The sequence below is a fragment of the Sinocyclocheilus rhinocerous genome, unplaced genomic scaffold (assembly GCF_001515625.1).
Source record: "Sinocyclocheilus rhinocerous isolate Xijiao unplaced genomic scaffold, SAMN03320098_v1.1 scaffold2447, whole genome shotgun sequence".
Classification (NCBI taxonomy): Eukaryota; Metazoa; Chordata; class Actinopteri; order Cypriniformes; family Cyprinidae; genus Sinocyclocheilus; species Sinocyclocheilus rhinocerous.
The window spans coordinates 246,343-268,467 of NW_015624601.1; the positions used below are offsets into that span (position 1 = coordinate 246,343).

A 22,125-nucleotide genomic window follows, 5' to 3' on the forward strand; every position below is an offset into this window, starting at 1 on the left:
CATAAAGAAATAAGGTGCTGCTTTGTTTACTTGAGATTGAAATGTGAAATTTGTCTGGTTTCAGAATTTACTAATTAAAATGGTGATATTTATATTTATTACCTTATAAATGATTGGCTACTGTCTGGTTTTTCACATATGGAGATGACTGCAAGGCTGGAGACCAAAATAGTGTTGGTCAGATCCTGAAGTCTAACCGAAGCAAATGCTGAAGGACAGATAAGTCTGACAAAATGCAGATGGTGTTATTTTTGCCCTGAGTATCTACTTACTGTCCATCGAGTCAGATAACAAAGATGGTCTAAGAGCTGGTCGTGGTTGCATCCATTCAGCCACTGTCATATTTCGGATCACGTTCATCAACACAGAAGCTGCTTTGTTAAGTACTTGTTAAGTGTGTTGTACGGGATACATAGAAGCATCACCCTGGTGATTGGAGCCTTTAGGATAGAGAGAGACGTGGGAGCAGAATAGATGTTATGCACCACTTGAGCACTTTGATCACAAGAGTATAAACGCCTCTCTCTTACACAAGAGGCTGTGTGTATATTACTACGAGAGCCAATGTTAAGATGATCATGTCCATGGCTTTGCTGAGTGCACTGAAGGATTTCCCACTGCTTTGGTTATGAGAACGTTTAGAATGAGTCGAACTGATGCTCTTGAGTTGTGGTGCCTGAGATGTATTTGGACTGTGCAGGACAGTAGAAGTGAATTAAATGGGTTCCTTTTTAGGATTTATTTGTAAGAGTCTTATGAAAAAATTGAAAAATGTGAAGCATATTAGTGCATAGATACTTAATAAACAGTCTGTGACATAAAGTCAAACAAATGTGCTCGTACAAATATCCCCAACCAAGGCACTGGCCAACAGAGCATTTAATGTTGCCTTTCCTTATCTAAAAATAACAGGATCGCTGCCTCTTAAACACATCAAAGTTCCTTCTAGATGTGCACATGCGGCTGATCCTCATAGGCAGACTAAACGAACAGAAAGGATTTTTTAAACATATGTGCTGACCAACCACCTGTGCTTTCATCAATCTCAGATGTAGTCACATTGAGAGATAAGCGTGTGATTGTATATACCATCCCAGAAGAGTTGAACTCTTTGTAGAAATGACATGGGGAACAAAAGCTTTCACTTGTGTCAGTTGACCAGACTGCACCTTTGACAGTATTTTTCATGCTCTTCCATGCTAATGCAGTTATTTTCAGCTGTCTTTCCATGCTTGTGTTTTTTTGGTGTCATTCATTCATATTTGGATCACTTTTTTTTAACTAGATACTTTATTACAAAGTATGAAATACATACATACTATGATTCTTTTTTAAGTGACATCTCTTTAAATTCTGAACTAAAATTAATTTTCATATTTTTTGAAGCATAGACTTACAAATGTCAGGGTGCTATAACATTGAGCTAAAATAGTCTCACTATTTATTTATTTTAAATAGTCTAATAAGTTATTTTAAAAATAAGATTTACAAATGCCTAAGCAAACACATAAATTAATTAATTTTGTTCAATTCACAGCATACGATTTGCAAATGCACAACCAAGTTTATATCCACAAAATAAGTTTCATAAATGCAAAGCACTTCATAAATACACAAGCATGTTTGCACATTTCCGAAGGTTTCAGTAACATGGAAGACTCCGAGAGAGAGGGCTAGTCCATATGCAGAGATTTATTGTGAAGCAAAAAGGAAAAAGACACATTTGTAAGCCATGTAACAGAGTCCAGGGTCAAACAAAAAGTGAGCAGTCCAAAAAGGCAACCATATCCAAAACACAAATCCAAGAGAGAAATGAGAGAGCAAGGCAGATAATCCAAAACAAGTCAATTATGAACAAAGAGAAAACGCTTGGAATTGCAGCCTGGGCAAACAATACCTGGCAGGGAACTGAGGGGACCAAGCTGCTTAAATAGGAAATATGGAACATGTGACAGAATGAGGAGAAAGTTTAATATTCTCAAGAGGGCACCCTCTGGTGATTAGAAGAGAGAAGCTTGGGTTTAAGAATCTCCTCTTCTCTCCTGGAGTCTTACTGGGCTGTCCTCATGGTCTGGGAGCTGCATTGTGCAGGGGAAAGTCAATTATGAGAGAAGGGTCAAGGATGACGTCGGCAGACACCCAGGAACTTTCCTTTGGGCCATATCCTTCCCAGTCAAATAAGTACTGTAGCATATAGCTCTCTGACTCTATGTCTTTTAAATAGACCAATCAATTTAAGACTCAACTTCTTACAGGGGAGGCAAAGCTTGCGATCTTTGGTAAAAAGCCAGACCATTTGACATGGTAGGAATGAAGGTGCTGGTCATCGTCTGCAGTCAGCATTGATCCACTGACATTGAATGGCTTATTGGAGTCTTACATGGGCAGCAACAATGGATGTTGGTAAAAGGCACGAGACTGGTGGAGGAATGGATGGGGGAGTTTTGTGCGTATTTTGCCCATAAGAAATTGTTCCATTGGTCTTGGGATGTATAGTAATAGGAACGTAGGAATCTGCCAGTTTATTGTTTAAGTTTCTCAACTTGTCCATTAGATTGAGGGTGGTACCCGGAGGTTAAGCATATGTTGAAGTTCATTTGATGGCTGAAATCTCTCTATACCCAGGAGGTAAATTGGAGTGCTTTGTCTGAGACAATATCCTCAGGTAGACCATAGATTCTGAATACATGGTTGAAAATGGTTTCTGCAGTTTCTGTAGAACTGGGCAGTCCATTAAGGGAAACAAACCTGGAAGACTTGGAACATCTGGCCATTATGACTAAGACAGTGGAATAGGCATTTGAGGGGGCATGTCAGTGATGAAATATATGCCAATATGGGAACAAGATCATCTGGGAATGGGGTGATGGGTTCCTGCAAGGAGTATTTGAGGTGTATGGGTTTGAGCACATACCTGGCACCCTTGGACATATCTGGAGATGACCGCGGATGGTGTTGGTCAGCAGAATCGTAGTTTGACCATGGCATTTGTGCGATTGATACCAGGTGTCCCGAAATGGGAGACGTGTAAATCCAATATATTACTTGTGTACATATAGGTTTTCAGGCACAAAGAATTGACCAGCAGGACAGTTGGTGGGTCCTGACCAGGTTGTTGAGCATTCTTGATGTCTGTCATGACATACCACCTAAAGAATTCAGACATTTGGCAGACCGGATATATTCTAGATTCTTATGACCTGTGAGTACTGTAAATGGATATTTTGCTCCTTCCAACCAGTACCTCCATTCTTCTAAGGAAGCCTTGAATCATAGTAGTTCTTTGTCTCCAATGTGATAGTTTAGTTCGTCAAGGGATAGTTTACGGGAATAGAAGGCACAAGGCTAAAGCTTGACCAGATTATGCCTTTGCGAAAGTATGGCTTCAATCAAAATGTCTCAAGTATCCACTTCAATGATTAAAGTTTGGTTAGGGTCTGGATAATGAAGGATTTGATTCTTGAGCGTTTGGAAAGATGTATTAGTGGCATGGATCCACTGTAATGTCTTGGGCTTGTCTTTTAGCAGGGAGGTCGGGGGCTGGCAACCGGGCTGTAATTGCATATAAATCACCTGTAGCTGTTTGTGAATCCTAAAAATTGTTGTAGTGTTTTGATATTTTTTTGATCCATTTACATGTCCTTGGGGTTTTGTGGAATTCATATTTTTCTGGTTTGACATATAGCTGGTGTGAGATAAGATCCTATAGGAATTGGTAAACTTGTTAAATGTGTTCTTACTCAGAGTTGGAATGTAACAGAATGTTGTCATTGTAAACAATGACATAGTGATTCAGGAGGACTTTCAAGATTTCAGTCATGAAGGCCTGGAAGATGGCAGTTTTTTCTCAACAAAGAAAGGGTATGTCACAGAAGGGTATGTAGAGGGTGTGATGAAAACAGTCTTGAGGGCTTCAATATATTCTTCCATAGCCTTTGTTTCGGGTATCGATAAAGGGTATACTTTGCTCTTGGGTAAGGTAGTACCTGGCAGTAGCTCAATGGGACAATCCCATGGTCTTTGTGGAGGAAGTTGTGAAGCTTTGGTTTTACTGAAGGCCACTGAGAGATCTTGATAACACTCTGGAAAGGTAGTTAAGTGGTTGTGAGTTTATGGTGCTCATTGTGAGTATTACAGCATGGCAAATGTGGAAAGCATTGGAGACAGTGAAACAATAATTGACCATTGGCAGAGTTCTCCTTTGGTCCAAGGAATGTTGGGATTGTGGAGGGCTAACCAGGGATAACCAAGAACAATGGGATTTCTGGGGCATTGAACAATGTAAAACTGTAATTGTTCTTTGTAGAGTTGACCAGCTTGCAGTTAAATGACAGATGTGAAAGCTTGAAATAGGCCATTCCCAATGGGCTCTGGCGATTAGGAGGGAGAATCTCGGGTTGGGATGTTACTTTTTCTTTTCAGTTTACTTTTTTTTTGAGTAAATGTTCTCTTCAACCAATCAGATGTGAGTTTTAAATCAAGTTAATCTTAATGTATTAGCTTAAGAAGCATAACTTTGTGTTTCGGCTGTGTAATGCTCCTTGATTAATGCTCAGAGAGGACAACGTTTCGTTATTCCAGTATGGCGGCTGATAACCAGACTCCACCTGTAAATGATGCAGGTTTTTTCATATTAACATGAAATTCTGTTCACTCGCAGACAATAAGCCTTACACTGACTGTCTGCCCTCTGAGGGGGTTAAGAGGGAAAGCAGCCCTTAAAGAGAACGCTGCTTAACCCTGACCCGCGTGTGTGTGTATGACAGCCGCTGACCCCACCGTCACTTCACAGAGTGTTTACTTTCTAGAGAGAGTTCTTTATCTTCCCCAAGCCTGGATCTCTTGCCCCAAGTTTACACAGTATGACATGTGCGCGCGCACGCACACACACACACACACACTTTTCGAATGAGCCTCCCATGGAGACAGCAGACAGAGGAGAAAGCTATCACAATCTCATATGTCTTGACTGTAGCCGAGGCCAAGTTCCCTTTCTACAGCCAACAGACCTATTCGTGTGGATGGACTAGAGAGTATGTAATGTATGTATGAGTGTATATGGTATAATTATTTATAGTTATTGAAACTATACTTAGGATTTTTGGATTTTGAGTGTACTACTTTCTTTTTCTTTGCATTCATATAAAACAAAACACATATTTAGGGCAGACCTTTAACAAAACAATACAAATATGATTAATCCCAGTGGTTCATTTGCAAAGTTATTCGAAGAATAATCTTCACAGAAAAACTGAAGCGCCTAGAGATGTTTCAGTGTTTACTTTCTAGAGAGAGTTCTTTATCTTCCCCAAGCCTGGATCTCTTGCCCCAAGTTTACACAGTATGACATGTGCGCGCGCACGCACACACACACACACACACACTTTTCGAATGAGCCTCCCATGGAGACAGCAGACAGAGGAGAAAGCTATCACAATCTCATATGTCTTGACTGTAGCCGAGGCCAAGTTCCCTTTCTACAGCCAACAGACCTATTCGTGTGGATGGACTAGAGAGTATGTAATGTATGTATGAGTGTATATGGTATAATTATTTATAGTTATTGAAACTATACTTAGGATTTTTGGATTTTGAGTGTACTACTTTCTTTTTCTTTGCATTCATATAAAACAAAACACATATTTAGGGCAGACCTTTAACAAAACAATACAAATATGATTAATCCCAGTGGTTCATTTGCAAAGTTATTCGAAGAATAATCTTCACAGAAAAACTGAAGCGCCTAGAGATGTTTCATATTCTCTGAGAACAGCATGTCAGACTCCTGCTGACTCCTGATCACTGTCATCCAATCAGCGATGAGCTGCTCTGCCAATCCATCATGATAAAGCTGCAGTGAGTCCTCAGTGCTTGTGTTTTCACAGTCTTGTTTTTGTCATCACTGATAGACGACACACTTTCAGGATTTGCATGTCTGGAGATCTTACAATATGAGCTTTTTTCAGATGATACCTTGAAATAAGAAATTGATGGTTGTTAATCTTTGTGAATGGCTGATATAACATTTTGTTTTCTCACAAACAAACCATTATCAGTTGATTGTAATGTCATGAAGAATCTGGAACCCTGATCAACAAACTTCAGGGGTTTTGTTGCTGTAAGCTGTGAACTCTAAGTCAGTTTGGATAAATGAGTGCTTACAAACATTATCACTGCTTTGTTCGTTTTAGTTCTTGTCTTGAGATATAATCGAAATGGTGTATTAAATGCTTTATTGGAATGCATTTAGAAAGACTATCACATAATGTTGCTTCTTACAGTATCATGTTCATTTTGCCTGTAAAAGTGAACTCATATGCTATGTAACAGGAAAGATTTGGTTGATATGTCTAATGAAAAACACCAAAAAATGAAAATACTGTCATCATTTACTCGTCATCAAGATGTTCCAAACCTGTATGAGTTTTTTTTTCTTTTGTTGAGCACAAAAGAATATATTTTGAAGAATGTTGGTAACCAAACCATTGGATCTGTCTGCCCAGAGGGAACACTTGGACCATTCCTGGGGGATCAGTGGACATTACTTGTTCTAACCAAATGTAAAGAATTCAAGGGAAATGGTCCTCGGGCAGGTTCATTTATGTCAGATCCTGGTGTAGGCGATAACAAGTAATGACCTCTAGGTTCAGTTCTCAGATGCATGCTCAGCTTCTCTATTACACTGCGTTCACTCCAGCGCATCATTAATTGGACAACTGATTATACTGGCATCTCATTTTTTTTGACAGCGTCTTAGCTGTACTGTTTTGCACCAGCAAGCACCACTCACATTTTTACTAAAAAGCACTCTGTTTTTTTGGTGACAGTATGATCCACTGGAATTCTGGAACAATGTCTTATGGGCAGATTAATCAAAACTTTTTGGTAGACATGATCCCTGTTATGTTTGGAGAAAAACATGAACCTCAAAGCAACAGTCAAGCATGGGGGGGTTAGTATTGTGTTTGATACATTGATACAGTGATATATCATCATACTTCTTGACACAAGTAGCAATGCCGCTGCTTCTATATTGATTTAGCAGCATGTGTGCAGTAGTGGACAGCACTTAATTTGAATAAATATCATGAGTGAACATATTTAAGATATCAGATATGCCAGATATCAAGAGATGAGATCCTCCAGTCAGAACTTTACACTTGCATATACAAAAATTTTATTAAATTAATTTTAATTTTATTAAAAATAAAGATTCTTTATTGGCATCAGTTGTTTCAGGAAGAACCTTTACCTTCCATGAAACCATAACATTGCACAAAAAGGAGCATCAGATTATGAAAATATTCTTCACATAAAGATAAAAATGGTTCTTTTAAAAACTGTTCACTTAAAGGTTCTATGGGAAACCCAAAATGGGGAAAAAACATTTGGAACATTTATTTTTAAGCGTATTAGTGTATTATATTTTATATTAATGTATTACTTAATTTCAAACCGCTCTCTCTCCACTGTAAAAAAAAGCTATGGTGTTCTGAAAACACTGGCAAGCTTGGAGTTTAGCAATCTTCAGTGCGCTATTCTGCTCAAAGAAAAGTGTAATACAGCAAGGCTGTGTTCATTAACAAGGCCACTTGTGCTATTTTCTGCTACTAAATCTGCCAGCAAACTGTCTCAGTGACGAACTGCAATAAATCCAAATGTCTGTGATCGTGGCTCTTGAATGAATGCAGTGTGTCGCATTTAAAATGTCTGGGCTTGGCATAAAAGCTTGTTTTTGTTTTATAGGAAAACATGATCTGGAAATGTTTGAACAGATGCTTCATCTTTTTGAGAGAATCATCTTGTTTTTCATCAACTTTCATAAATGTTGAGAGTGTTCATTTCAACCAGGATTGATAGACGGTTTGTTAGATTTTAGTATTACACTACACTAAGTGAACTAAAATTTCTGGACTTAGAAGACATGTGAAGCAAACAATGCAGAATATTGTACATAAAGTTTACATAATGTAAACCTGTTCCTCTACCTATACTGTCATACAGTGGTACAGCCGTGAAATCCCTCCATAACGCAGAGGCCCTATGCATCTAACTACTCTAGTTATAGTAACTGTATATTACTGTATGCAGCATTCAATAAACAGCTCTTGACCATTTAAGGATGTTTTGCTGGAACAGAAATAAGTCAGTTTACCTGGTGGCCATATTGTTTGGCAAGTGTTCATTGTAATAACAACTGTCAAATCACCAGTAAAATAGACAAACAATGGGAAAAGTGAATAAATGCAGTGTTTGCACTCATACAGTTGAACTAACAGCAGTTTGTTGTACCACTGTACCCTTTCCAATAGAATTAACAGATTTTGTGCTGCTCTTTGTCTTTCCTGTGCAAAACTTAACTTGAACAAGATATGCCCTACGAAATTAGTAAAGCAACCACTTTAAATAGATGAAAATTACCCCATGAATTACTCACACCCAAGCCATCCTAGGTGTATTTGACTTTCTTCTTTCAGACGAATATAATCGGAGTTATATTTAAAAATGTCCTGGCTCTTTCAAGCTTTATAATGGCAGTTAATGGGTGGTAATATTAAATAGTCCATAGAAGTCCAATAAACTGCATTCATCCGTCATAAAAAGGGTCCTACACAGGTCTGGGGGGTTAACAAAAGCCTCATGAAGCGAATCGATGCGTTTTTGTAAGAAGAAAGTTATATACACCTAGGCTGGCTTGAGGGTGAGTAAATCATGGGGTAATTTTCATTTTTGGGTGAACTATCCCTTTAGGCCACAAGTACAGCAGTATTTTTAGTGGCTTAAAAGGAAGGCCACATTGTGATTGTAGTGTTGGTTGTACGGTTGTACAGTGTGCACCTGTAACCCAACGGTTGCACTTTATTATACAGTATAGGCACTTACAGTATAGTATACTTACCTAAGAAAGTACTGAATAATTTAAGGTAACTGCATGGGTTAGAAGTGAAGTGAAGTGAAGTGAAGTGAAGTGACGTGACGTGTAGCCAAGTATGGTGTCCCATACTCGGAATTTGTGCTGTGCATTTAACCCATCCAAGTGCACACACACAGCAGTGAGTTAGGTTGGGTTTAGGGTAGGTTCAGCGTTAGTACCTATAGTTATTACCCAGTTATTGTATTTACTATAACAAGTACATAGTATGTCTATGCTGAACAGGACTTTAAAATAAAGTGCTACCAACCCAACCCCAGTTTATTGTCAACTAGTTCATGTCATGGAAAAAGTGTGTTAAACCAGAATTATTTCCAGAAACTCCAGAAAAGTTTCTGCAGTAGAAAACCAACAGTTACGTAAAATCATGGCATTAACGTACGGTTAACTGTTGTGTTAACATACGGTTAATGATTTCGTTTCAATATTCATTTCGATAGTCTTCTTTATAAATTCTAATAACTGTAAATAATTTACAACTACATGTCAAATAACTCTCATTAGAGTATTAGTAGACTGTTAGATTAGGGTTAGTAGAATGAGTTGGTGCATTTGCAAAGTTACTTATAGTCAGTAGAAAATGTATTTGGGGATCATCAAAATAAAGCAGATATTAAACAGACGGGGTTAGGGTACTCCAATGACTGCTAGTTGTCATGTGGTTGTAAAGTTACTTATAGTTAGTAGAATGTATAAAGTGGACATTGGACAATCAAAATAAAGTGTTACCAAACCATCTAAGCAGGGGTGTCTAGTCCTGCTCCTGGATGTCCAATGGCATCCTAAATTGTTGTTCCCTTCAAAAACAGAGTAAAATACTAGTCCAGCTAATTAAAGTTCAAAACAGAGTAAAATACTAGTCCAGCTAATGTGTTTTCTAGAGCAAATATAGCAGTCAAGGCCTTTCAACTGCAAGGTGGGACTTCATTTTCTACAGCCACCATGTTGGCCAATGTAAATGATTTGCCCATCTCTGGTAAAACACATTTTTTATATGTATTTATTTGTACTTATTTTTTGTTGTAGTTTCAATTTGTGCATGCAGTCCATCTTTTGTTTGATGCTCAAGCCAGTGAGGAAAAGTGCCATCATGCACTTTCTAGAATCCAGAGGGCATAAAACACATGCGGCAAAACAATGACAACAGCGAGACATTAAGCAGTATGGATGGAGAGGGCAGACCTACCAGCGAGATATCGAGTGTTGGCATCCTAGAGAAAGGCTCTCCGCTGCGGCGCGTCTGTGTGACAGTGGCGGGTCGTGACTCCAGTCTGTAGCGGGAGGCGCTTTTATTGATAGCATCAAGTCACACATCGGCCTCTTCCGAGGTTCCTTGCTGTCTTACTCGGCGTGCTGCGGCAGGGGCTTGTGTGTTTAGACAGCCCACAGGCCGTCATTCCCACCAGAGGAAGAGGCTTCCAGACCCCTACATTTAGGGAGATCAATACTCCTCAAAGAACAGCTGGCGGAGTGTCGAGGGATAGGCCTGTATTGATTTCAGACCGCTGTTAATACAGTGAGCAGATAGCCTTGGTTAGCACCCTGATTTTTTATTTATTTTTTTTATTTCTGTCTGTTGCGTAGCTGAACTGCAGCTCTTTACCAAAAAGAAAGTGATTTCTGGGATACAACTATGAACATCTCCTCTAAGAACAGCTGTGGTTAAAATGGTTATAATGAGTTGGCAGCTGAGAATTATTGCAAATGTGTTGTTTGTCATTAAACTAATTTACATGAAAATTGAAACTAAAAATAGGCTCAGCTCTGAAACTCTACATAGACATGCACTCATACGGCAAAATACTTTTAATATAGCTACCAAAATAAATATGCGTCGTTCATGCTGCGCAAGGTCTGCACAAATCCAAAAACGTATTTTAAATGCAAACTTGATTTTCGTGCACTCAAAATACTTTTTTCTTTGCGAAACTAACATTTTCTCCACAAAACTCAGAACGCGCGCGTGAAAAATGCACTTTTGTGCACTCAAAATATGATCTTTCGTGCGCAGAATTGTGGCAGAGATCTAAGCCTATAGACACACACCCGGAGCAGTGGGCATTCATATTGCTGCGGCGCCCGGGGAGCAGTTGGGGGTTCGGTGCCTTGCTCAAGGGTCTCACCTTAGTCGTGGTATTGAAGGTGGAAAAGAGTGCTGGTCATTCACTCCCCCCAACGACAATTCCTGCCGGACCTGAGACTCGAACCCGCAACCTTCGGGTTATAAGTCTGACTCTCTAACCATTAGGCCACAAATGCTTTGAAAAGCATTTTAGGGGGCCCTTGGCGGTCGCCTACTTTTGCATAATGGAGCCCCTGGGTGAAGGTTTTGGAGAGTGGCAGGATTATATTTAGATCTACTCCCATTGCATAAAGGTTTCCACACTGCACATGAGTCCTTACATATCAAAGATAACTGGAAGTAAATCTTAGTTTCAATAAAAACTGTATTTATATTAACAAGGAGGTTTTGAGTTATGCAATTTGCAGTACGTTTTATAGTACGGTCGCAGTGATTTTGCCAAGTAATACATGTTCCTGGATCAACATCTTTTGTTGATCCTGGATCAACATTACTGTCCAAAAATACAGACTTAACCGAATCCCCACCCCTAAACCTAACCTTACCCATAATTTATTCCTAAAATCAGAGGGAAATGATAGCTGATTAACAAGGGTGTAGAAGTGCCTAATCCTGATTGTAAGCCTAAAGCTGACATTTCCTGAAAAGTTATCTCTCAATTCTGATTGGTTGATTGGAATGATGTTCCAGGACAAACAAGGATGTTGATCCAGGAACATGTTGTACTTGGTAAAATCACGCTCACCTTTATAGTACAATGACCTCTTATATGTCAGAAGATAATTTGATTTCTCCATTCATGACCCCTATATCTCCTATAAAGGGTTAACATAAATGTGATCAACGTGAAAATGTATTATGGTGATTTGATTTAAATGCAATCTTTATGGCATCTTTATGAATCATGTCCCGTCTTGCTCCTCAAGGGCTAAAGTCCTACTGTTTATAGCTACAACCAGAGCTGTAGAGAGAGAGAGTTGTGACAACTCCGTTCACTCCAATGGACCAGTTTTTTTTACAGCAATGGCGGATCGTGGAGCCGCTCAATAGTTCCCGGAAGTTAGCGCTCCAACCCTAATTAAGCACACCTGAACCAAAGTAATCAAGGTCTTCAGACTCACTAGAAACTTCGAGACAAGTGTGTTGGAGCAGGTTGGAGCTAAACTCTGCAGGATATTGGTCCTCCAGGAGCAGGATTGGACACCCCTGTTCTTGACAGTCTGGGATCAAATAATCGTCCCAGACCTACAGATAAAATGCATTTCTTCTGGAAGCATATTTGCATGTTTACTATCACTTACTGTAGATTTTCAGTTGAGACCGCAGCATAGGCATATAATCTTTCTAATCCCCCTTAAATTGTTATACTGAGACTCACTGCATTGGCTGCATGTTGTACAAGGGCTTACTGTTAAGAAATCATTAGTGCAGTCATGACAACTCTAAGGATGAACGTTTAGCATAGTATGTGAGGCCATTGTGGGGCGGATTACATGTCTGAGCACATGGAGTTTCATGATTAAACTTCATATAATTTGCCAGTGTTCTTTTAAATTTGGTGAATGATGGAAATTTTATGGTTAATGCAATTCTGATATCAGCTTGAGAAGGAGGGTTTCCCACCAAAGCTTTTTCCTCATCTACATGAACATCCTAGTGCTCTTTTCCTTGTGACTGTCACCATAAGGTACTGTTCTGATTTCCTTGTCTGTTTATGTTCGGTTTCTATTATCTGTAAAGCTGCTTTATGTACTGTAAAACACACTATACACATAAATGGTAATTGGAGGAAAACCCTCCATGTGTGTGACATGGAGATCATTTTTAGAAGTACCTTGGGTTTTTCACTGACAGACCAGAATGGACTAACAACACAGAGACAGTCTAAAAGAAAGACCAGCGCTTCAGGTCCTTCAGTGTAGTAAGTCCTTGTGTTCAGTTTGGCCTTTCATTAATTACCAATGGCTCAGACAGAATCAAAAGTGATCACACTACTGTTTAGTAGGAGTCTTAAGGTAGGGCATTAAGTGAGATCAATCCTTTGAAGGTTTTTAGCTTGACAGACACATTTACATGCTGTCAACAAATAATGAGAACGACAGACCCTGAGACGGCACAGGCCCTCTGCATAATACACACCCGCTCTCCACAAAACTCAATATTTTCCATATGGAGAAAAAATGCAGGTGAGGGAGCTGTAGCTGGGTGGACCAGACCATCCAGTGGGACTCTTACCTTTTCCCACAGACAGGCTGTAGGTGAAGGGAATTGGGTGCCTTATCAGTCCTAATGATTAGACAGCTGGAAGTTATTTTCCAGTTTCAGATTAGGCTCCCAAACCCCCACTGGACAATCCAGCCTTCACATGACAGATGGAGATGTTCTGACATGCATTACGATCTGATATGAATGCATTTTACATCAATGCCATGATTTTACCCCTGGTTATCTCTGGGCCTATGATTTTAACCATGCCATGGCTGTTCATCAGTCTCACAAGGCTGTCCTAATAAATCATTGGACTTGGTGAGAGCATCCAGGATGGAAGTCTTGATCGATGGACTCTGTTGCTTCATTGTGATTGTGGAAGTAAGGATGAAAGCCTGAGCGCAATAAATTCTCATCTTTATCAGGACCTGATGATATTATATAGAAGTCCTCCTCTATTGTTCGAGATGTCTTTGTAGTAATCGAAAAATGTGGGATCACTTTCAGCTGATGAATGATAAAAACATTAACATCTAATCAGAATACATCAGACTTTAAAGAGCTCGAGCATTTATAGCAATTGGAATAAAAAGAACACTATTATGTGTTGGTGTGGATTCTAGTATAGTTATTGTTATAGTTATCATTATTAGTGTGAACAGCCCTTTATCCTTTAAACTCGCATTTAAGTCTTGTTTTGGATTCATGTAGGACCTCATGGGAGACAGTGGTCTGATATCTTTTGGCCTTCGCACTGTTTTTTACTCTCTCAACACTCCAGTTCCTTTCTCTCCAGACCTGGTCTGGGTGCTGAAAGCCTCCAGGCTGCAAATCCAGCATTCAGCACAGATGCAATACGTCAACAGGGTGATGCATGTCTCTGCTGATACACCAGACGTCTTTACATGAACCAGAAAACGTGCTATCTGATGAAGGCTTGACTTCATTTGCTTTCTCTGTGACCCAGTTTTCGGCTTCAGCTTCGATGTGCTCACTAACAAAAGAAAGAGATACAAAATCACAAAATAATCGAAGAATTCTCCAAATGCTATGTTTCGTCATCGTGGAGCTCCAGAAAGACTTGCTGCAGATCCGACACTGCCGTCGGGGAGTAAGACTCTCAGTGTTTCTAATGACAGGACTTTGACTGCTACAGATTGGCCCAGGCAAACGTTTCAAAGCTGCTGTGGGACTCCTGTGGCAGGCAGCTTTGCCTCTCGGACCCTTACTTTTTGAACTAGTCATCCGTCATGAGTCAGCCGCATTTCACTACATCTTAATAAAGTAATCCCCCTCTCGTTTTTCTCCCCTTTGGAATGCTCTTGTTCTTTCTATTTCTCTTTGCTCATTCAGGCCTCTGACAATGATTTGTTTTCTTTTCAGATTCTGGGCTGAGTAGGGCCGTAGTTTATCATTACTCCAACTTCCCTCTATATCTTTTTTTTTTTTGTGTAAATCTTTGGTTTGCTGGCCCCCTTTACAGTTCAGAACATTTATGTGAACATCATCATCATTACTGTAGAACTCCAGTACCAATTATCTCTACATATAAACACACACACCTATATACAAAGTAACGCAAACGGCAAATGAAAATGAAACGTTTTCAGGATAAATAACCAGCGGGCAAATATTGCAGAGGATTATGCTTAATAAATCGAGAGAAGAAGCATAAATCATGATCATGATTGAAATATGATTTATCATGCAACTCTTAAGTTTCCATAATTAATTCTGTTATTTTCCTGTTTACCACTGTGAAGCTGTTTTAACACAATCTCTACTGTATAAAGCGCTATAAAAATAAAGGTGATTGACCTATACAGAACAGCCCTGTTGATTAGGCTGTTGATAGAACTAACAAAAGCTAATAAGCTTTTAATCATTAACTTCAAATGACCAAATATAAGCCAATTGTTTTTTTCATGTCAGTCTATCAATAATACATTGGCATTTTTTTCCTCCTGTTCTTTATAACGCTTAATTCTCTTCGCTAGGATTATTAAAGTCTACAAAGGCTCATCACATAATTAATGGCTCTAACCCTCACCACTTAAACCCTGACGGCTAGTCCAGTGAACCTGCCTTTGAAAAACATAGCCTGTCTTAAAACATTTTTCAGAAACCTACGGTATAATCCATCTTGAGTCACACATGCATGTTTGGCTGATCGGAAGATGCGTGGGGGGGCGCGCTCATAAATCAGCCATTAAGCAGTAGGGACGAGGCAGGGAGGCTACAGGGTTAATGAATTTCTCCGGCTGGTTAGGGGTTGCTCGGGGTCCCGGCGAGGGATAAGACTGGATGCGTAGGAGCAGGTTGTCCAGAGAGGCCCCATCAGTCAGATCAAAGGTGTCTGCAGGGAAGGTCACCGGTTTCGGCCAAAGACCTGTCCTGAATGAGAGAGAGGCAAACGACTGATAAACACTAATAAACAGTTGTGAGAGCTGCGATTCTGTTCATGACTCACCTATAAACTTCATATATGCACGGTCATTGTTTGGAATTCTTGAATCACTATGGACAAAAGAAAAACTGGTAATACATTAGTTAATGCATTAGCTAACATGAACTAACAATGAGCAATACATTTTTTTAAAGTATTTATTGATCTTTGGTAATGTTAGTAAAAGTATAATTGTTCATCATTTGTTCATGTTAGTTCACAGTACATTAATGTTAAAAAATACAATGTTGATTTATATTGTATTTAATGCAATTTTATTTGTAAATCTTGAAATGAACATTGACTATATTAATAAATGCTGTAGACGTATTGTTCATTATTGGTTCATGTTAATTAATGTGGTAATAAAACCTTACTGTAAAGTGTCACCGGAAATCTAGCGCTTGATTTGAGTGGAATCAATGTTTTTCTTCTAGCTAAAAAAAAAAAAAAAACCTTGTGTAGGATTGTTGTTATGGTTTTTTTTAATCAGATATTTTTTACTTTGAGGCAGTTCTTTCCTTCCCAAAGAATGCTCCCCCCCCATTATTACACTCTATCATTTTAGCCTAATCCTACTGTTTTATAAAATCAAAACAAGCACACCTTTGTCTTTTTGCCCTGAATGCATGTGTGTCATTTTTCAGATGAAGAGTTTTTTCATCAGCTTTTCTGCCACTAAAGGTCAATGGTTAACTCCATTTTGGCTCAGAATGGACTGTTTTCTTAAGGGTGACATGTTGAAGATTTAGAGATAAGCCTCAGTGCAAGGGATGTAATTGTTGGTTAAACCCCCTTTAATCCAAAGGATTTTCTATACAACTGCTAATTTGTCAAGACCATCATTAATATCTGATAAAAAATACAAGACATTCCTCAACCAAATAGATGCTTCAACAGTGAAAAAGATTGTTGTAGTTGAATGGATGTGCTTTAACTTCTAGGATAACACTATAATGTTTGTTTTGATGTAATAGTTAAGGTTAGGATTAGTTTTTTTTTTTATTGTCAGTTATTTAAATGGTCTACTATCACTCCACCAGGTCTGAAAATTCATTCCTCAAATCCATTGAGGTTATTCATGGAGTTAAGCGTTAATAGGCTTATGGTATGGCATTGTATCATGGCATGGATTTATACCACAGTCAGTAGAGTTGCATTCAATACACTCATAATTCAAGGAAGAATATTTTACATTTATTCTGTTTTCTATGTACATTTTGTTGTATGTACAGCCAAGTAATTCATGTTTGTATGTTTTTGACAGTTATTTGTAGGCATTCAAAATTATAAACCAGATTGATTGTTTTTCTGCATTTTCCCTCTCTCTCTCTCTCTTATCTAAAAAGAAAGTTTGACTACCAAAGTCAAAGTAATGAAAAAAGTCAACCTAGCAAATGGCCTTTAAGGTAAAGTAACAAAGTTTTAAAATACAAGAAAAATAAATACTATCAACAGGAAAAATCTGCTTATTACAAGTGTCCAAAAATAAAGATCTCCTTACCAAAGTTTGATGCGATATTGTATCTCAGATGTTCTAGAATAACTCAATAGCATTTTTGAGTTATTAACTCTGTGATTGGTGCTCCGAGAAAGACGTTACTCATCCGTGTACAAACAGAGATACCGGGGCCAGTATGGCCATGATAACTAGCTTATAAGTACTATTAAACTATCAATCTGTTGTACTGTTAATTTGTATTGTGTGCTGTGCCACACAATTTCCAGCTAACATTTTTGTAAAAAAGTGCTCATTTATCCAATTATTTTTACAGACTTTTTGTATCATGGACCTACTGGTAATTCAGAGACATAAAGATGCATACATAATTTGTGAACACTGATTTAAGTGGAAAAAACTTGTAATACATCCCTGAAAAAAATCTGCGCCACCAAAATGCGTTAGTCTTGACTAGCTAAAAATCAGCACATAATCTGCTGTGATTTGAGAGACAAATGGTGCTCACTGACCAGATTCCCATACAGGTTTAAAGAAACCATCAAGCATAAAATCCCAAACATTTGTTCTATAACATATTGCCTCATACCTTCAAAGTACAAAGTCAAAAACAACTCAAATAATGAAATGAAAAAGTACTATAAAACTGGATTGGTTTCTTTCATTATTTTGTCATCCTTTTCTTTTTTTAATAAAAGGTTTGTCAATAAATTTGTTGGCAACCTTGTGCATTTGTCTTTGCATTGAAAGGGAAAAGTTCTTTGTCCCTGATATACAGTCAGTATCTTGCAAATGCATGTCTCATGTTACTGTCCTGCTCAAACACTGAGACATTCATTGCTGCCTCAGCCAGTTGAACTAGCCTCAAACTGTTTATGACACAAGTTGCCTATGCCACAAGCTCTCAAAGGCAGCTTAGATATAAAAAATATAAATATGCAAAAAAGCGCCTCTCCTCCATGTTGGGGCCTCTTATGCTGCTCGAGAGAATCCAGTTAGCTGCCCTCATTCCAGTCAGGCATAATGCTTACACTGTGTACGGCGTGGTACTGGTGCGGGGACAGGGTGCGGGGTATACTATGAGTGTACAAGTACTCGTTGCCCTGCAGGCCGGCAGTTGGTGACTGAATTCCCGCACTCGGACTGCACTGGCGGCCCAGCGACTGATGGGACATGGAACCCTGGTACATCGCATGGGTGTCACCCACCTGTGGTGAGGCGTGGCCTGCGACGCCGCTCAATCTGGACACGAGGGTTCCTGAGGTGAAGTGAGCTGAGAAGTGCTGGTAGGGCAGTCGCTCCATCTGCTGCATGGTCGTCACCGAGCAGCCGCCGTAAGGTGAGACGCCCGCCCAGGTGTTGCAGCTGATGTCTTCCAGGCTGGGCATGGGCTCGGTGGATTGCGATGCGCTGGCATACATGCAAGCCTGCCGCTGGCCAGACTCGGCCCTGTAGGGGGCGCCGTTAAGACCCAGAGACTGAGAGTAGCTAACGGGTCGATAGTAGTGATCGTCCTCACTGGATGAGCTTTCCACATAGGTCTTCTTGAATGAGTGCTCTCCTGTGTGACAGTCGTCCTCAACTGCACAGATCAAATGGGATGGAAATGAACTCAGTGGTTGAGCAGTGGTTCTCATCCACATGCCTGGAGCCCAACACTACACATTTTGCATGTCTCCTTTGTTTGACACACCCATTTCAGGTTTTGGAGTCTCTACTAATGAGCTGATGACCTGAATCAGGTGTGTTTGATTAAGGAAACATGCAGGCTCCAGGAGTATGGTTGAGAAGCACTGATCTAGAAATATCCCAACCGATAATTAACACTAAAAGGTAAAATTTCAAATGACATGATGGACCCACCTTTCCTCTTAATGCAGTGATAGTCTTGGCTGTGTTCATGGGGCAGCGGGTAAGAGCTTGACTGAGGCAGCAGATCCTGGGATGTGCTCGTGACCCCATTCTCACACGAGTACTGAGAGCTCATGGCGCTAGGAGTAGACAGACCTTGCACGTCACTGCCAAATGGACTCTGGCTGGTGCCAACCCGCTGACGCACAGTACTGCGAGGAACCACTGGATACTCCTTGGTGCTTTAGGGAACAGAACAGACTTCATGAGCCATTTCATGGCATACATTTACATGCTGTCTTTCAGTCAGGGATCTTGCAACCATTCCATTGGTAACTAACCACATCCACCATCGGCGCACACCACTGCGCCAGAATAATCTGTTCGCCATCTGTCTGCGACGGGGGCTTTTCCATGCCAATTAATCAATGAAAGTTGTAAGAGGCACTTTGCTTTAATTCCTACGCTATTTCTTTTGAACCACTGACCTGGTTTTCAGTTGGTCCGAGTTTAACTAAGACCAGACCTGCTTCGTCTCAGTGTTTGACAGTGGAGGACAGATAGGATATCAGGACCTTTGACTTCTACAGAGCACCATGGTGGAGTTTCTTTATTCTTTCTGTAGTTTTATGATGCATTACTCTTTTCAACGAATAGTGGTTCCTTGCTTGTACACCACCTTGGATTAAAGCTTCTGCTGAATGCATAAAGTCATGCTAATAGCAGTGCCGTGTAAACGATTCAGTAGGAGAATCGTACAGGCATTAGTTGGGTCTTAAAGTCTTCAGGTCATTATCTGGAAACTCAATAGAAGGCGCTCATGGGAGACATTAGTCAATTCTTTCTCTGCTTGTTTGAAAGTAACAACAGACAAAGTTAACTACGGCATGGAAAAAGCATTGCCATTTTTTCCTAGTGTATCAATGAAGTCTGTCATTTTGGAGTGGACAACGCCTGTGTTGGCTGCTGTGGGCCCTACGACCAGATTTTCTGCTTTGAAAATGTGTTTTTCCACACTCTATACTGCAGTCATCTGGAGAAAATAAGAACACGAGCCATGTGGTCTTTGCCTCCACTGGACCAACAATATCACAACTGCAGACAACTGTTCTGGATCTACACAGAACTGAAAGAGAGATATTGCCATGGTTGTAGGGCCAGTCAGATGAGAGTCAGCAACTCCGGGAGTGGATGGTTTTCAAGAGGAACACTCAAATAACAAGTGTCCCCTCAGTCAAGAGCACTGCCTTTGGGAAAGCAGCCGTCTCTGGTTTGTATCTGTGCTGGGTGAGCGTTTGTGCATTGATCAACACTGCCCTATTTAGTTTAGTTTTAATCTAACTGCCCATCAGACGACACTGGTCAAGTCTCCTGTCAGGCCTGATGTGAGCATATTTAGAGTGGCTGTGTGTAGGACACCTATATAAAGAGGGAGCTCCTAACCTGAGCTGTTAGGATGGCTGATAGGTTTGTTTATCACTATAATTAACTCTATGCAAGCTCTCGCTCATGTAAATGTCACTCTTCACAGACTCACCTCTGCATTCTTGACATGCGATGCAGCTCCATATCGTCACTTCCACGAAAGCCCTTTGCAAAGGGATTGTTCTCAATCTTCAGCTGGGTGATCTGTAAAACAGCCAACACACTAGTGTTACCTCGCTTCAGTGTTTGGTCTTCAGCACCTGTATTCACTGTTTAAATACTGCTGAAGTCTCTACATTCACTTAAAACAAACAGTGAGATTCTCAACCTGATTTGAACTCCAGATATCTTGTTATTAATGACATGAAAGCATGCTTTTGACATCTTAGAGCCCACAAGACATTGTTTTATTTCTAAATGATGCATCTTGGCAGAGTAAAAGAAAATTCAAAAGATGATGTATAGATGATTGGCTATTACCACCTTTTTACCGTTTGCAGTAATGCATTCATGAATTTGCACTGACCACTGTTCTGCACTGACCAACTGATTGCTTTGTAAGTTTCTGTGGGAATGAGGGAACCCACTGGAACAATCACTTCAGTCTTGTCTTTGAAACCATATCTAATAGAATATTTTATTGCACAATGTCTATAAAGGAGCATAATGAGCAGCTCTATGTGGAAATTTACAAATTATCCTAGTGGTTTTCTCTGCTTTGTCAGCAGATGATGAAAAGATGACATCTTGATGTACCCAGGTTGTGGTTTTTTGATGCTGCACTAATGTAGAAGCTGACATCTGTCAGTTTGGTTAAAGATTGGTGTAGAGTTTTGTCTTTACATAAAACTGAAAATGTTTCTAATAATTCCACACAAGAAGCACAGATAATGTAAATCCTGTCATCGTCTGTGAGATCTAATATAAATTGTTAGAGGTCAACGTAAAATATTTTGTCTTTTGTAAATAGCGTTTTTGAATTAAAAAGGACAGACATTCTTTTTGTCTTAATGATAACTTCTTTGGTTTTCAAACATTTGTATATAAGGTTAATCCCAAGTGCCACTGCCAAATTTACAAAAGCGATTTGACAAGATGTGTACTGATAGACTCTTTGCGGGTTTGAGGTGAGTTTATGGATAGTCCTTTAATGAGACTCACTGTCTCTGCAAAGGTTTCATTTTTGGTTGTTGTGGTGTGTTTCCTAACAGGACCTGATCTTTGACATTACTTTGGCTCTCACTTGAGATGAGACCTTGTAAAAAAAAAAAAAAAGACATGTTGGGACGCACCTTTCACCTCTCATAAACGCACTATGTGCTTGGCAGACTTCACAAAACTGAGTGGTTTTGTATATGACAATTTTGATGCTCCATTTAAAAGTGCAAACTGAAATTTTTCAAAATATTGTCTGTAATAATGTATTTTTCGAAGGTTGACCTGAATTGGCGGCGCTTTGGTAGATGCGAATTCTTTCAAGTTGTTGTTCACTACAGTTACCTGTTGTTTTCGCCTTTATATTTATTCAGTTTATATCTTTTCTTATTTTTATTCACTTTATTTCTCTGTTTTCATTCTGCTCAATTTAATTAACTGAAGTGCGGGTTTATTGAATCTTGGAAAAAAGAGCCGTGCGTCACAGCAGCAGGTTTTATATATATGAGAAATTGTGTGTGTGTGTGTGTGTGTGTGAGAGAGAGAGAGAGAGAGAGAGAGTGTGT

At 39.5% G+C, this 22,125-nt stretch overlaps 1 protein-coding gene across 1 annotated transcript in view; it reads right to left on the bottom strand.

The window, feature by feature from the left end:
• Positions 1-17,806: 17,806 nt before the first annotated feature.
• The window catches only part of tbx5a (T-box transcription factor 5a), a 24,096-nt gene continuing 19,777 nt past the window's right edge, over positions 17,807-22,125 (bottom strand). Inside the window, exons 7-9 of the mRNA XM_016559277.1 lie at positions 20,517-20,608; positions 18,992-19,221; positions 17,807-18,710 (exon numbers count right to left, since the gene is read on the bottom strand). Coding sequence (XP_016414763.1) covers positions 18,124-18,710; positions 18,992-19,221; positions 20,517-20,608 — 909 coding nt within the window. The 3' untranslated portion in view covers positions 17,807-18,123. The remainder of the gene's footprint in view (positions 18,711-18,991; positions 19,222-20,516; positions 20,609-22,125) is intronic.